The sequence below is a fragment of the Rissa tridactyla genome, chromosome 6, assembly GCF_028500815.1.
Source record: "Rissa tridactyla isolate bRisTri1 chromosome 6, bRisTri1.patW.cur.20221130, whole genome shotgun sequence".
In the NCBI taxonomy this organism is placed as follows: Eukaryota; Metazoa; Chordata; class Aves; order Charadriiformes; family Laridae; genus Rissa; species Rissa tridactyla.
The window spans coordinates 29133995-29149761 of NC_071471.1; the positions used below are offsets into that span (position 1 = coordinate 29133995).

Here is a 15767-nt window from a genome sequence, read left to right on the forward strand (position 1 = left end):
ACTATAAAAAGTATGTGGTTATAGGTAATCTCCTTTGGAAGAGTTAATGCCATAAAGCTATAGCGTCTATTCCAGGGGTGACAGCTAGGCAAACTCCCTCCTTGTCTCCTCTTACCAGAATTGTCACCTGTGTTTGTATTGCAATTGGCCCAAAAAGGTTGCGGATGAAAGGAAGATGTCACTGAGACAGGCACATGGAAACCCCACCAAAAGGCCCAAAACCTGGTTGCAGAGATGTCGGCCTCTAAGTACATCAGGCTAAGTATAGCTGCTAGGAAACTTGGGAATTATCCCTCACTGCATGATCAGACAACGGCTTGGTCAAAGACTGCTGATGGAGCCGCAGTAAGGGAATTATGGCTTGTTTAGAGGCCACGCCTCTGCATCATAAATCTGTGTTTGTAAATACACCTGGCATGCAAGTGGTGGAAAGAGGAATATCATTGTCGTTCCTTTTGAGATAGTTGAGGCACACGGAGATAGAGGCCAAGCGAGTGTCTGTGCTCTCCATTGCATCTGCTTCTGACATTCATGTGTGTGAAGCCTAGGTATCTCAGCAGCCAGCACGGGGACATGCTGTATGATGAATTAGGCTGTACAAAATTTAGTGTAGGAATGCCCCAGCATCTTTAAAAAAAATGAGGCCTAAGTAACGGGCTGATATGTACCCTGGAAGCCAAAGTCAGATTGAGAAGTAAACCAGATGCCTCAAGTCTCAGCCTAGACCTTTAGGCCTTAGCCCATCCTTCTTTCTGGTTAAAGTTATTAAAACCTACAACTGTGATAAGAAATACATTTGGTCTCATTTTCTTACCCTGCCATCTGGCTGATGTATTATCCAACAAGTAACACTCACATTGAAGAATTCTTGAAGGTTCCCTAACACAGCTGTTTCCACATGTTAATTGCTTTAAGGTGATTTTTCTTTTCTGTCTTTAGATTCTTACCATCAAAATTATATGAAGTGCATAATGAAACTGAACAGGAAAGTAGCACAAAAAGCATTGCACAAAACCAAGAATGATCATGTTTATGTGTCCATTAAAATTCTTCAAGCCAGAGCCATATGTTGAGTTTCCTGTACAATCTTGTTCAAATTCTAACATGCATTAGCTTTCATTTCAAGAACATAAACATGAGCAACGTTTGTGTCCAAGCTATAATTTATGATGTTCTCAAATATTAAGCCCTAATTACCTGAGTCACATTCTCTTGCTCTCATAATGAACCTGTTATAGACAAGGGACCTGATTTTCTTCTCATTTGTGCTGATACAAATGAGGAAAAATTCCTTGCATGCTGAAGTCAATGAAGTAATTTGATTGTAGAGCCAGTGTTACAATAGGGTATGCCTGCCGTGTGTATAAACATGAAGCGGTGATTAAATTAAGCCAACCTTTGCTTTCTGTCCTTCACGTGATTAGAATACTTACCTCACACCGGTAGCACTGGACGTGGAAGTCACGATCCAAGGCGACAATGCGTACAGTCTCCTCTTGTCCTGGGGCTGGCATGATGGGCTCCTTACACACTGAACATCTCGGTGCGAATTTCCTGAAGAAAGAATAGATGGCCCCAGTCACCCTCAAACTCAGAGTGAAAGTTTTTGTTAACTGCACCAGCAAGCCAGAAACTTGTGCATTCATAGAAACACACGCAGGTTCGTACACATGTCACGGTTTGCAGCTTTGCACAGCTGCCTCCTTGGAAAGCACACAGGAAGGAGCACTTTAGTCTTACAATGCAATTTCAGGCTCACGGGATATTAAAGAGCATTTTACAGACTATTAGGAGAGGACTTCAGGAATATCTGACGGGCAGCAAAGCATATTCTACTTGCCCTAATTAACAACTATAGCGCCTGTTGAATAAGCCATGATCATGACACCTCTGCACTGCCACAACCCTCAGGCTCAACCCCCAGCCTAACTCTAAGAAAGCCCAAGAAAATCCTGAGCTTAGGAAGATGACCAGGATCTCCTTCAAGACCATCTCTTGAAAAAAATATCAAAATATTAAAATTTGGAGACTGAAACAAATTAGGTGAAAAGTCTTAATTGAGAGGGTAAAAAGATTTGCCCTCTTTTGGGCAAGAAATTACACTAATTTGTTGAGGTTTATCCCATCCATTTTAAACTTCTGAGCTATCTTACCCACTTAGGCACACCAGAGCACACTCCTGGCTGCGCTCACTCTCAAACAAGAAGCACCAGGGCAATTCTAACTAGCTGCATTTTCTAGCTAAAACCAACTCAGCTACCCATTAGAGGGTTGCCCAGGCTTAAAAGGCAACAGGTCTGGGTGCAGAGACACCAACAATCTCTCTTCCACAGCCAGCGCTGTTCAGTGACAATCACTCACTGTGTGAAGGGACTGGCTTGAATCAAGGTCAGCTCAGGGATCAAGAGGAGCACAGACCCTTCTTTTTCCCCTTATATTGCCCATTGTATGCCCTTCTGTCTAACTCACATATGTTCTGTATTAGGTCTGGTTTTGCTCCTCCCAGTTGTCCATGAGAAGCAGACATCTCTGCTCCTAGGCAGGTGGGGATGCTTGAGAACATTTAGCCTGTGGTAAATCATTATTTGCTGTTTTGGTTCGAAACCTATGGGTACCAATTCCCCGGCTGCAAATTCAGCTCACTAAAAAGAAACATACCCACAGAATCTGCTGCCATGTAATGAGAGCCGGGGTCACAGGCTATGGAGCGACAGAGGGCAATGCTTATGGCAAACATCAGAACACGAGGAGATCAAAGGCGCTTCTCTTCTGAAACACCTAGGAAAGATCGACTCTGCCACCCAGCCTGTCAAATGAACCACCTCAGAATTAACTACCTTAGGAAAGAAAAAAAAATAAAAAAATCTATCTGTATTAGGAATAAAGAAAAATATTAATTTCACTGGCAGCAGATGAAAGATGTCTGTGTAGCTGCGATCTAACGAAAAAATGAATTAAACAGTGGCTATAGTGAGCGCTCTGAAAAGTAACTTCAATGGATCATGATATGACCGGAGCTGTAATCGCAGTTAATTATATGCTGCTTCATGCAGGCGCTTCCTTGTGCCATTTAGCTCAAATGCGGTGCTTAAAAATACTTCAACATTTCTCTGTCCAGGCCACTGTGGGTAATCCATTATGAGACAAATATTAACTTCCGGGACCCAGAGATGACTCCTGCAGATTTCAGGGGATGTGGATGTGCTACCGCAGGGCCTAAGCTCAGGGGGTAGCTAAGTGACAGCGTGAGCATCAGCTACAGTTTTGTTATCGAGAGGATGTACAAGATGTAGAGCACTTGACCTCCAGACCAGCAGAATGTGTCACCCCTGTTCAATTGCAGGGGGGGTGGACTAGATGACCTCTCATGGTCTCTTCCAACCCAAACTATTCTGTGATTCTACGATTAAAACTGGGCTGGCCAAAGTGCTGCTGAACGTGTGGTTGGTCAAAGACATTCTGAGTGTCCCATTAGGTCTCATGCTATTCCCATCATCTTCCCCTCAATCTTTCACTCAACGATTTCATGTCCTGTCCTTGGATTGGCAGCATCCCACTACCCAGCTCTCAGAGCCCTGAAGTCCAGATCCAGTCACTGCCAAAGGACTTCAACAAGGTCCCTTTCCAACCTAGGCAATTCTATGATGCCATGGGACGTCTGCGCTTGCTCCCAAACTTTCTCCTGAAGGTGTGCGAACCCTTGGCCTGTGGGGCCTGGGGAAGGGGCCGTCTCCAAATCTTAAGTGGGTGTGAGGGGAAACCCTTTGGGAGCCTGAGTGGTGTGTAAGCCTTCTGTTGGGCCTGTGCTCAGGCCCAATTTTGTCTTACACACAACTGCTGGCACAGAAAAGCAAGGTAACACAGCAGCTGCCAATTAACGCAGCCTATCTGAGCTACAGGGAACATTATCAAGTTGGATTTTAACATGCCAGTTGATCGTGGCTGCTTCCCTTTCTGTCGAGTCAGCCTGCTTCTTTGAGCTTTCAGGCCCACACACTGATGTCACGAGGCTCTCATTAAGTCTACCCCCTTAGAAATTAAGAGATAAATGGTTGAGATGTAAACTCGCATTTGTCAGTATTGATTTCTTCTTTTAATTGAGGGGTGTAATGTGTCTGTCTTTTCCATACAGGGGAAACATTTGTGCTCTGATTATATCTACCTGTCTTCCCTAGATTAGTTGTGATGATGGGGGTGGTAGCATGGCAGTGACAGAAACTACTTGCAACTATACCTTTCAACATACTTTAAATAGCAGTTTCACTATAAATTATTACCAGGGCTGTATTTTTAGCAGCTTTAAAAAGCTAATTAGCAACTACAAACAAGAGGAGCTGTGAGCATCCTCTGGCCACCTAGATCCCTCTAGCCGGTAAGCAAACACCTGCAGAGTGCAACAGTACAGGACCTCTCTTAATTGCTCAGTGGAAGAGGGGGGGATACAATGATGTGGAAGGGCAGGTACAGGCAGCGAGGAGAAACGAGCACATGCTGAGTGCAGGGGAAGGCAGAACTTTTAAAACAGATGACCACAGAGGTTATCCACAAATTCAGATCTAAGCAAAACAGATCAAGGAGCATCAGCCCCTAACCAATTAATCTTGTATGTCATGGTGTGCCTGCCTGGAGCAAAGCTCTGCCTACTATTTAAGAGCCTTCGGAGGATGTGCAGAGGGTTCAGATCTTTTTGGACACTCAGACTAAAAAAAGGAGGATTTTTAGGGACAAAAAGAGAAAGACAATAAGCAAAGCCACTGAAAGCAGCTTAGGCCATACTTATGGAAATCCTCGATGCAGTGGATGTTCCCACCAGCATCCACCGTGAAGGGGATCCCATCCAGGCTGCGATGGCACATCACGCAGGTGAAGCAGTGGGGATGGTAGGCCTTCCCAGTGGCTCGGAGGATCCTTTCCATGATGGGCTTTGCACAGACGCTGCATTGCTCCAGCGTGTTCTGCAAACAAAACATACACAGCAGATGTGAGCACCATCTCAGCAGGACGTTTACAAAGGTCAGCTGGGCTGGAGGCTGCTGCTGGTCTACTTGGAAGTTTTAGATACTTTCTTTTCATTGCTTCTAGATAAGTGCAGTACAGTCAACAAAGAGTACGATAACAGCACAGGGCCTGGGTCAAGTGTTTAGCATAGTGTGAGAACACAAACCAGAGCCTTCTCTCAGCAGCTCTGATAAGCGATCAGAGGTGGCCCATCAGGTGGGTGTATCTGAGACAGTGCAGCTTCTGTAGCCAAGAGCATGCCAAGGAGTTATGCAGCCTGCACTCCTGGGTTTTTGCCTCTGGACTGCCGAGTCTGAATGACCTTTTGCAGCTGAGTTGATTAGAGACAACCTCCACAATGTGCAGTGCGAAGCTGAAGCTCAAACTCCTGGGGCTACACAGAGACCCTCAAACTGCTCTGCCAATACAGCTCCCATAAAGGATATTTATCTGCCTTGTAAGAAAATCTTGATTTTCCTCTCCCACCACAGAGACTACTGTTGAGTCTGGGGAGAGAACAAAACAGTGTCTGCAGTGAAAGCATCACAAGCACAGGAGTTCAGGATGACTTAAACTGTTCATTTATCTCTGTCCCACGATGTTTGAGATAATGACTGTGAAATGACAGCTCTGAGGCCATGCTCCTTGTGCAGAGGTTTTACATACAAACCTGCTCCTGAAGCACTGGAGCCAAAAAAACCCCTCCTTTCAAGTGGTGTCCATTGATTCATCTCATTTCAACCCTCACTCACCCTTGCAGTCAATTATAGAAACACCAACACAATTTTGCTTCAGATGGTTGTCTGTGAGGCACAACAACCCTTCTGAATACCAACTGTGCAACTTACCCTTTCAGACCAAGCACTTTAAAAGACACAAGCCATGAATGGAGGATGCAACCCACACAGACAGATGGAAACCATAAATCTGTGGCAATGATTTGGGTCATTTCACTGGACTTTGGAAAAGTGAACTTCACCCACTACTTTTGCTTGATGCATCTGGAGTTATCAAATAATGTTAATGTTTGCATCTTGGATGAGGAAGAAAGTTTATGACTACAATACTGATTATGATTAAGATAGAAATAAGGAGGGGGAAAAAGGGAAAGGAAAAAAGTCTAATGGGACAGAAATATAAAAAGCTGCTGGAAGGCAGATCATGTTGACAAACACAGGCAGGCTAAAGTTCTTCTGCTTCCTCATGTAACAAAATTCCCAGGGAAAGTAGTGCTTTGACTGACCACATTGTTATTGCTTCTTTGAGCCAATATTCTCAGGGGCAAGATCCAGCCCTTACATGTGCAGCCAAAACGTACTGTCAGGAGATGAATCATCCAGGAGCTCAGAGAGGTTACTTCTACACGCACGTATTTGCTATCGGACATTATCTCTGGGCTGCAAATCACTGGTAAGATACAAACACAGAAATACACAGGTTCATATCAGAAGATCAAAAGGATTGTTTTTGGAAAGGTCGATATGAAAAGTCCTGAATTTCAACCCATATGAGAACTGCCTAACACATCTGTAAAGACAGCATAGCCAGACTAGAGTTTGTTTCAGACTGGATTTTACTTTATGCCTTGTAATAATGGGCAGGAAAGAATTATTTCTGGCCTTTCTGTTTGGTTGCTGTCACCATCATCATCATTATAACAGTAGCTAGTATGTCAGAAAAAGCAAGGTCAATAATTTTCTCCTTGGAGGAATAACCTGGCAAATTTACCATTTTGCTTTGTAAAAGCATATCACATTATCTCAGTCCATATCCGTGCTGCTCTCTGTATTGCCAAGGAAGCAATGCAGCATACCTGCAGATACCGATGGAAGATTGTGCCACTCATAAGGCATTTTCTATGATAACTTCTGTATATGCGCAGGTACGGAGCATTTGCCTCACCAAGTCACCGCTTGCTTTGTTTCCAACAGTTGCCAACAACGGACTCCAAGGTATGAGAACAGGGCAATCAAAACACATCAATTCCTTAGCATATGCTCCCAGCCTCCAGCCATTTCTGGCTTAGGGACTTCCTGAGCCAGAGCTTGACTTCTCTGTACTTAGCCTCAAGTGGATGTAACTCCCATGAACTTTCCTGATTGCTTTTTGAATTCTGATTGACGTTGAGCATGACTGGAGTTTCACAGCTTACCCACACTTTGGGGGCTGATGGGCTAAGCGGTTCCCCCGGTCTGCGACCACAGCCTATGGCACAGTGCTCCAGACAGCAACGCTGGGCACAGCCTACCTGGTGCTGCAAACAGAGCAGAAACCTGCAGCTGCAATCCACCCTGCAAAGGGATCTAACACCAAACAGCGTGGCCTGGAAATGCTCTCACTACAGATCTGATACAACTCCTCCTCACATGTTTCAGAGGCGCAGGGTTTAAGACCGCAAGGGATCATTACAATCGTCTTGTCTGACATCCCGTGTTAACGCTGACTTTGGTGGGAGTTTTGTCGTGACCAGGACAGCAGGTAATCAGCTTCTGGATTATGCGCCTTCAGAAAACGCGCATCTTCTCCCACATCTCAGCTCAGTCACACTGTTTGACATTCTCGCAGCCAAGCAAGACAAGCATTTTAAATTAATCAACTCCTGATTAAGCCTTCTATATAACCTGAAAATCAGACTGGAGAAATTTATTCTTTTCATCCTTCCAAGTCTGTACCAGTGAGGAAAAACAAAGTCATTAGTTTCAGACTCCAGTTCACTCCCTGTCTGGGAATATATTTGCTTAAGCCTCTTCCCTTGCTAGAACCCTGGCTCAGACCCTTCTCTTCAAGGTGTTACCAGAAGATGCCAAAGGGAAAGCTTCCTTGATTCACACCCATTTGACATCAGGTTGCTGTAAGGCAGGATTTGGCCTGTGGAGCTAACAGGGTTTTCTTTGATTCTCTAATCAGGTTATCCCACATGCCTAAGTGCTGCCCCTGCAGCTAACAACCTGCACAAAGGTATTTCTGCACATTATAGGAATAGCATCCCCGTAGGATTATACGTTTGGCTTCTTGATTTTGCTTTCTTTCACAGTTTAGCTAACTCTCCTAGCACCTCATGGAGCTTTCAGACCTCCAGAAAGCCAAACAAGATGAAGAAAAAAACCCCTATCAGCCCTGGCTTTCTTCTTTTCTCCCAAGCTGCCATTACCAGCCCTCTCTGTAACCAACAGGTAGAGCTGAGTGCATCTGATGAGCAACACAGAGGGCCAAAGCAAGGCACAGAGAAGAAAGATAAGAACCAACTAGGCAACATCAGACCTAGAGGCTGTAGTCAAATTTATGCCATAAGAATACAGACCATAAATCCAGCATGTGCTGAGGGGAAAGTTTACCACCCTTTTCTCATATTTTTGGCTAAAAGGCAGGGAATGCCCTTCTTTTTTAAAGACACTTGTGTCTCCAAGTTCAACTAATTTTGGGAGTTTAAAAAGGCTGGGGAAGGAATCATCCATTTCTAAACAGAAGGTTAGCCCCGTGTTAAAGGCTGAGTCTGGGTCCATCTCTCTTGAGGGCAGAACTATTTACCCATGGCAAAGAAAAAGAATCTCACTTGAGGAGAATAACGCACCCTAATACACCAGTAAGAAAAATAACCCCAAGCAAAGAAACACTAAAAACACAAGCAAAGAATTGAGGTGATCAATACATGAAGCATCAGCTTGCAAGTAAAAGTGAAGAGACTTAAACGTGTACAGCACAATCAGCAGCAAAGTTGGCACAAGCTGCTTGGGAACAAGTATCTGACAGCAAGCAGTGGTGGGAGCTGTTTGAGGGCCTCCCTACAGCAATACTTGGCCCTTCAGAAAGCCCAGAAAGCCAAAGGGAGTTGCTCTGCAGATATTAGGTTTAAACACGGGACACAAGGTGAAAATCTAAACTGCCAGGAAAGACTTCTGGGGTGCAAGAGCCATTGAGGGCTGCAAGGGGGAAGTGTCTGAATCCCCTCCTGAAAACTCCACAGCCCAGATGGAAAGCTGGCAAACGGCTCTGGAGAGCAGAGCTGCAGTGACAGCCTGTGGGCTGCAGCTCATCCTGCTTCCCTAACGCTGTAGATTATAAGCCCTCATAACCAAATTTTGGGTGCCAGCAGTAACTAGCCACATAGTGCAGCACAAGGGGCCCTCCCACAATGACCTAGCAATGAATGCAGAAGAAAAGCCACACAGAGATTAGTCATTGCTTCTTCTGTATTGGCAATTTATCCAGAGCTCTAACGAACATAAATAATCTCTCCTGCACTCCAAACAGCAGACTGAGGAGAGCTCACGCATGGGGTATAGCACGGTATAGCTTATTTTGCTGGGAGAGGGGAGGGAAGCTGCTGGAATAAATTACATTGGCAACTCACGCGCAGGGACATGAACTCACTTTCTGCGAGCACTGCAGAAGAAACATTTTTTGGAGTGACTGCACAGAGGAGATGATATTAGCTGCGGGAATCAAAAGTGACTGTTGTGCTAAAAACAGGCACATGGTCAACTACTGTAGTTGAACTGTAACTCAGTAAAGTGCGGTAAGTGAATTGCTTTAAGTCTTGTGACTCTGTCCTTCATTTCCTCAGACTGCAAGGAGAGCAAAGCAGGAGACATTTTCCCCATTGCGGGATAATTTTTGAGGCTTGAAAATGTTTCCATACTTAAGTGAAGACAGAACGCTTTAATCTCAAGGAGTCTGGTGAATTTATAAACCCCAAATTAGATCAGGTCAATTGAAACACTGCACGTCAAATAATTTCAAATGGTTTCATTTAGGTTTTGTGTCTGCAAATACATAGTTGGATTATAAATTAAATATAAAGCAGACACTGGTGGAGGGGTTAAGTGTCAAGATGTAATTTCAACACTTTCAAAACCTTTTTTTTATTTTATTTTTGGCATTATTTCTCGAAAAGGATAATCCAAGACCTGATTTCCCCCTAAAAAATCCCCAGCCATCCCCAGTTGCCATCTCCACAGATGGACAAATCTTGGCAAACACAACATTTAATTCACTAATGGCCAGCATTAAAATTCCTTCCTCCATATTTGAGGAGCAAATTTGGACATGTGTGAATTAATCTTTTTCACTCAGCTTGACCAGCTGGACACATTAACAGTGGGTGACACGCTCCTTCCAGCAGGGTAGGTCCAGCAAGGGGGAGCCCTGGGGAAGGATCTTGGCCAATTCTCTGATGTTCAGACCACATTGCCATATCCATGTCAGTGTGTTGGGGCAAGAGATATGACCCCTGACAGCCCAAAATATCCCGGCAAAACCCCCTAATCCAGACACAGCGGTAAGCAGTGAGGGTGCTCTTTAGCTGGTATAAGCTTGTTGTGCTGGGAGAGGAGAGGGAAGATACTGGAATAAATTACATTGCAACATTACCAGCATGATGTGGGTCTGAGCTGGGCATACAGCTATCAACTGCATAGTGTAGACTCGGGCCCTGGAGGTTGCTGTATGCAGTGGCTTTCAAATAGTTCTTCCATTCAGCTCAGTTTTTAGTGGCTTTCCCAGCACAGTAGCAATACCACGGCTGGCACACTTCCCCTCTGCTGGAATCTGCTTTTCTTGTCAGGAAAACCTAATTCAGCTTTGTATTTTTGGATTTGGAGCAGCTGGAGGTGAATCTGGCAATCTCCTCTCAGCATACAGGCTGAAGGAGTCCCTTCTCCTTGCCTTGTAACTATTAGAGAAAGACTAGATATATTTTATGGCTTATGTTAGTGGCAAAGATGACAATGACATGCAATTGAGTCCACAAATGTGCAATAACATAAAGGCCCTGATGAAAATGGAACAGGGCTTGAGAAATGCTTCACAAGTGATATGCAGATGTCAAAATACGCTCTACAATGAGAAGAGGAAGGAACTCCATTTGCTCCTTCTTAAGATAGCTGTCTTTTCAAGTGAAGGCTGAAGGATGGCTTTGCCATTGTCTGAGCATAGCAAAGGCTGGTGGGGAAACCTAGAGAAGGCTGCTGGATCTGGCAGGCACATGAGCTGGCTATCTTACCTGGAGAAAGGTATATATTTTTAACGGTGAACATAATTAATGTTTAGCACAGCACAGGCAAGGACAGAGTGATTTCTCTGTTACTAAGACCCAGTTTAGATAAGACCCATGTCCATCTCTAGCACCATCGAGTTGAGAGTGATGAACAAACGTCAGGGTTAAATGATCTGCTCTGCATTAGGCTCAATGTCTAACCACAATCACACTGACTCCTTCCAACTAAAATCCACAAGAAGCCTGATGTTGGAAATTACTTAACTACTTTCTGGCACTCAAAGCTACTCATCTTCTGTACGTTCCTTGCTCTGACAACACTGAGATCTTTGTCATTTTAAAACAGCATCGCTTACGAATGTAACAAATGAAGGAGTCGATCTCTAAACTGGTGGGATGAAAGATAAAATGTCTGGATTTTACTTCTGTCTTTTCAACCAAGTAACTGTCAGAGGCAAAGCACTCCTCCCATGCTCTGTGCCTCAGTTTGCCTGTAAATAAAACTGCTGTGAAAACTGCATATTCCAGTGAGAAACTGGATGCTGCTAGGTTTGATAAATACTTGTAAAGGAGTTTGTGTGCCCATATGGTTACTTTATGGAAACAAAGTATTTTTCACAGCAACAACTAAAACTTTGTGTTTGGTGGGTGTTTTGTTTTGTTTTTTTTTTTTAAAATCTGTAACAGCTGCACACATCCCAAAAGTCAACAAGGTCTGGCTGTGGGAGGCGCAGTACTGGGGAACAGCATCTGAGCAGTCACTCGAAATACTCCGATGTGACTACAAGCAATTTGCAAAAGAAAAGATTTTAATAGTGGGGAAATGTGCCTAACTCACAGGTGACTTTAAAAAAGCATGGAGAATAAAAAAAGTCTATGCCTATGAAATTTTTTCAACAATAATAATTATAGTCGCACATAATACTACAGTAAGCCAAGCAATTGAAAGCATCCTTAGCAACTACTATGTAAAAGGACATTACTATATATAATGGTAATCAGCTCCTGTTCCTTCAGTAATTTTCTTTCTGGTGGAGGTGCGTTTCCAAAACTTCTCACATGTTGTCTACTGACACCAAAAAAAGAGGAGCTGCGCATTCCCCACAGCATCGAAACAGCGCATGATGCACGTGGGTGCACGCAGCTCACGCTTGCTGCCAGCACCACACCACACACCAGGTACCAGCCCCAGCACCACTACGTGAAGTTGGTCACACTGCACCCGGACTGCATCTGGTCCAGAAAACACCCAACCACTAAGCTGGGGCAGGCTTTTGGACCACTGGAAAGATGAGCATCCGTAAAGCACAGCAGCACCGGTGGAGCACAGGAGACGAGCCTGCCTTGGCAGGGAAGGATGATCTGATAAGACAGTTTCCATCTCGGATTTCTTCAATCCGAGGAGATCCTGAGCTCATGACCAGACCTTTGGCCCTCGTTCCAAACTGTTGCGTAATACAACACCTGGCACAAGATGCTGATTTTCAAAGATTTCTAATTTGAAGGAAATCCCTCAGAATCCTGCCCAGAACGCCAGAGGTAAACAGTTTGTTCGAGGCTTCTGCAGCTCAAGCAAATTGGCACGGAGCTACCACTGAAATCCCTGGACCCCGTCGCACAACGGCGGACGGGCCTTGGAAGATTAGCGTTGCTTCATACCACTGGGGTCACTACCTAGAGATAAATCATTCCTGGCTTTGCCGATTGCAGAAAGATGGGTTTGAGGATTTCTGAGGACTCTTTTTCCACTGGATTGAACCTTGGTAGTTTTGAAAGCTATGATATTCTATTAGCTTTGCTCCTAAGGGACAGGGGGAATACATCACAGGTTTTGATAGCCTGCGCTTTTACCTATTATTATTAACACCCACACGTCAGGTGAAAGCACTTACAAACCATAATCATAGCTCAGGGCTCCGTGGTACAAAGTGCGCTGGGGGATAAAGCAAAACCATTCCCTATGCTCAAGTGCTAGCAGTCTTTGCACTATAGATGTTGCACTGCTTGCCTTACATGTTCTCACCATCAAATCCATCTATTCCCTCAAGACATGATGTGCCTGACCTTGTATGCCACCCTGGGAGTTTTGCCTAAATAAGGACCGAAGGATCTGCCCTGTTGTGATTACTTTCTGCACAGGCAGCAGAATTATATGCAGCTGGGAAATGTGGCAACCAGTGAGCAGATACACTCTGCTCCTTGTTTAGATACAATTGTGGACAACACAGAGATTTCAAGCTTAATTACCAACGCCGAGGAAGCTGTTAGAGAGGCATTTGAAACCGCTTGCAGTTTAAACTGATTAGAACTTTGTGAAAACAAAACAAGATTTTGTAGCAAATTGTTAGGCTAAAATTCAAGTCAAACTGAACCGCATCAAAGGAAATACAAAGAAGTGACTATCGGCAAGAAGTGGGCTTCTTTCTTTCCTTTTGGTAGAGAATTTAATTTCATAGCCTTTAATAAACCTGATGCTCCGATCCAAGCTTGCCACTCTGGCAAAGAGCTTAACCAAAATAACACTGGAACTCATAGCTGGCAGACCGAAGAGACTATAAATTGGTCAAATCTGGGCAGAATACAAGAGAAAAAAAATATCCAAAATTCCATTCAATCTTCCTGTTTTAGAATTTTGATGTAACTGACCATTGACATGGAAATGTTATCTTGACCTTAACTGCTAAAGCTGACTTGTGGAGGAAAAAATGACTGACTCTGTGACATTTCGGTGGTTATTTATAGTTCCCCTCACCCTCCTCTTTCTTGGTATTTTTACATTAAAAATGAATTCTCGCCTGCCATGCTTTTCCTGAAGGACTGTCTGAGCAGTGCAAGAATTTGTGACATAAAAGCCATCAAGAAAATGGAGTCTTGTTGATTAACATGGAAATCAAATTTTAGTTGGAAACTCTGTCAATAAACTAGTGTCCAGTGAAGATGAGCTTTTTTTTTTTTGGTTACAGATTGAACACCACCAGCCTTTTAACTCCAACCTGTTTAAAGCTGGCATTTTATGCCTCCTTGTGCTCTCCAAGAGAGATTTCCTAGAGAAACCAAGGGAAAAGACTGGGCTACTACTTAAGAGTCTGGGTATTTCTAAAGCTTGGACAAAAAAAAAGGGCAAAATCCTTCCCCTTCACTCCTTGAGAATAAAAAAACCAACCTCATCTCTCTAAGCCCCAAGGAAAGGCCCCTGGTTATTTCAAGTCAACAGATAAGAGCATCTCTAAGTTGCTTCTAAGCTACCAAAGGTTAAATATTTCAGCTGAATATCAGTTTAACAGCTCCCCCTTACCATCTCAATTGCTCAAGCAAAGAGAATGCAAAGCTTCTCATGTATCTCATACATATCACAAGAGAAAGTCGCGTTTTCTAGTGGCAGGGGCAGAGCACTGGAAACTAAACGTGCTTGGCTTCTGTCCTTGGGTTCACCAGTGACTTTTCTGAGAGTTTCATTTCATTATTTTCCACATCTGTGCTTCATAATATCTGTAGAGTGGGTTTAGTAAGGTATTGGGAGGCCTTTCATGCTGTGACAGAAGTCACATCTCTCTTATAAACACCAAAGCTGGCACTAGAACTACCAAGTAACAAACAACTCCCCAAACCGATCCCAACCAAAAAACAAGCGAGAAGGTAATGAGATTTTGCACAGAATTTCATGGAGCTTTCACTGAAACACCTTTTGAGCGCAAGATAATTTTTCAGTGTATACGTGCAAGTTGTGAAATACAGGTCATGGCAACAGTTCAGCATAAAAATAGCTGCTTTTAATAGATAATGTAATCCAGTATAAAGCTTGGAAAAAAACCCACCCAAAACTCTCACAGCACTTGGATGCTGCCGCTACCCGAACTAACAGTGAGAATATGATTCTCCCAAATCCCTCATGTGTTTCTTAAAGAGATGCCAAATGAATTTAAGTCCCTGATGTCAGGAGAACATGTTGGAGCCTTTAGGGCAACAGGAGACTTATCTGTGCCTGGAATACGAGGGTGAAAACTTTGTGGGTGCTCTGAGGTCCTTCCAAAGGGAGGGGAAAAGGTGGTTTCTTATTTCCTGAAGAAACCCTCCTGAGTAAAACGCGTATTTTAAAGATACTGGAAGAACACTGGGCAGGGACCACAGGCAGCCAACACTGGCTGCTGCCAAGAATAACAGAAAACAGAATTTAGTGATTCAAGGTAAGGCAAGAACTGTGTTTCTATACTCTGTCCCCTCTACACCAAGACCAGGAATGCAAAAAGGGAAAATGGAGACAGCTATGTAAGAAGAATCTAGACAAGGCACAGCACAGATAAGAGAACTTCCTAGAGTGGTCAAAGGTCAAAGTCAAAATCCATCCGCTTTCTACCTGGAGAGTGATATTCCATTCAGAGAACCCATCCATCACCTTCCTTCCTCCACAATGAGATGATCTCATCCACAGAAAGATAGAGGAAATGACTTACATCAGCACCTCTGCACCTACAGCCCACCTCCAAGGTGCCTCTGCTAGAACTCAGCTTGATGTACAGTTGGGAGAAAAAGGATGATTCCTTCTAACCTTACAAACTGATACCCATGCTACAGATCAGCTCCTTCCTGGAACAATGAGTGAAAAGTAAATCAGAAGCTTTGGGCTACTCTTCTGATCAAGATACTGCGGTGGGACTATTGGGCAGAAGATTCCTTGCAACACAATTCCCTACCTAGTTGATCTACCCTCTTGGCACTGTTCAGTTACTCTCAAGCTAGAAAAATCAAGGCTCCTTGTGAAAAAAAAAGAAGTTTT

The 15767-nt window shown here is 43.9% G+C and overlaps 1 protein-coding gene across 24 annotated transcripts in view; it reads right to left on the reverse strand.

The window, feature by feature from the left end:
* LPP (LIM domain containing preferred translocation partner in lipoma) overlaps positions 1 to 15767 on the reverse strand; it is a 353260-nt gene that overhangs the window by 16032 nt on the left and 321461 nt on the right. For all 24 annotated transcript variants that reach the window (XM_054206282.1, XM_054206268.1, XM_054206284.1 and 21 more), the window contains 2 exons: positions 4777 to 4955; positions 1434 to 1554 (listed from right to left, as the gene is read on the reverse strand). In XM_054206282.1, the coding sequence (XP_054062257.1) occupies positions 1434 to 1554; positions 4777 to 4955 (300 nt within the window). The remainder of the gene's footprint in view (positions 1 to 1433; positions 1555 to 4776; positions 4956 to 15767) is intronic.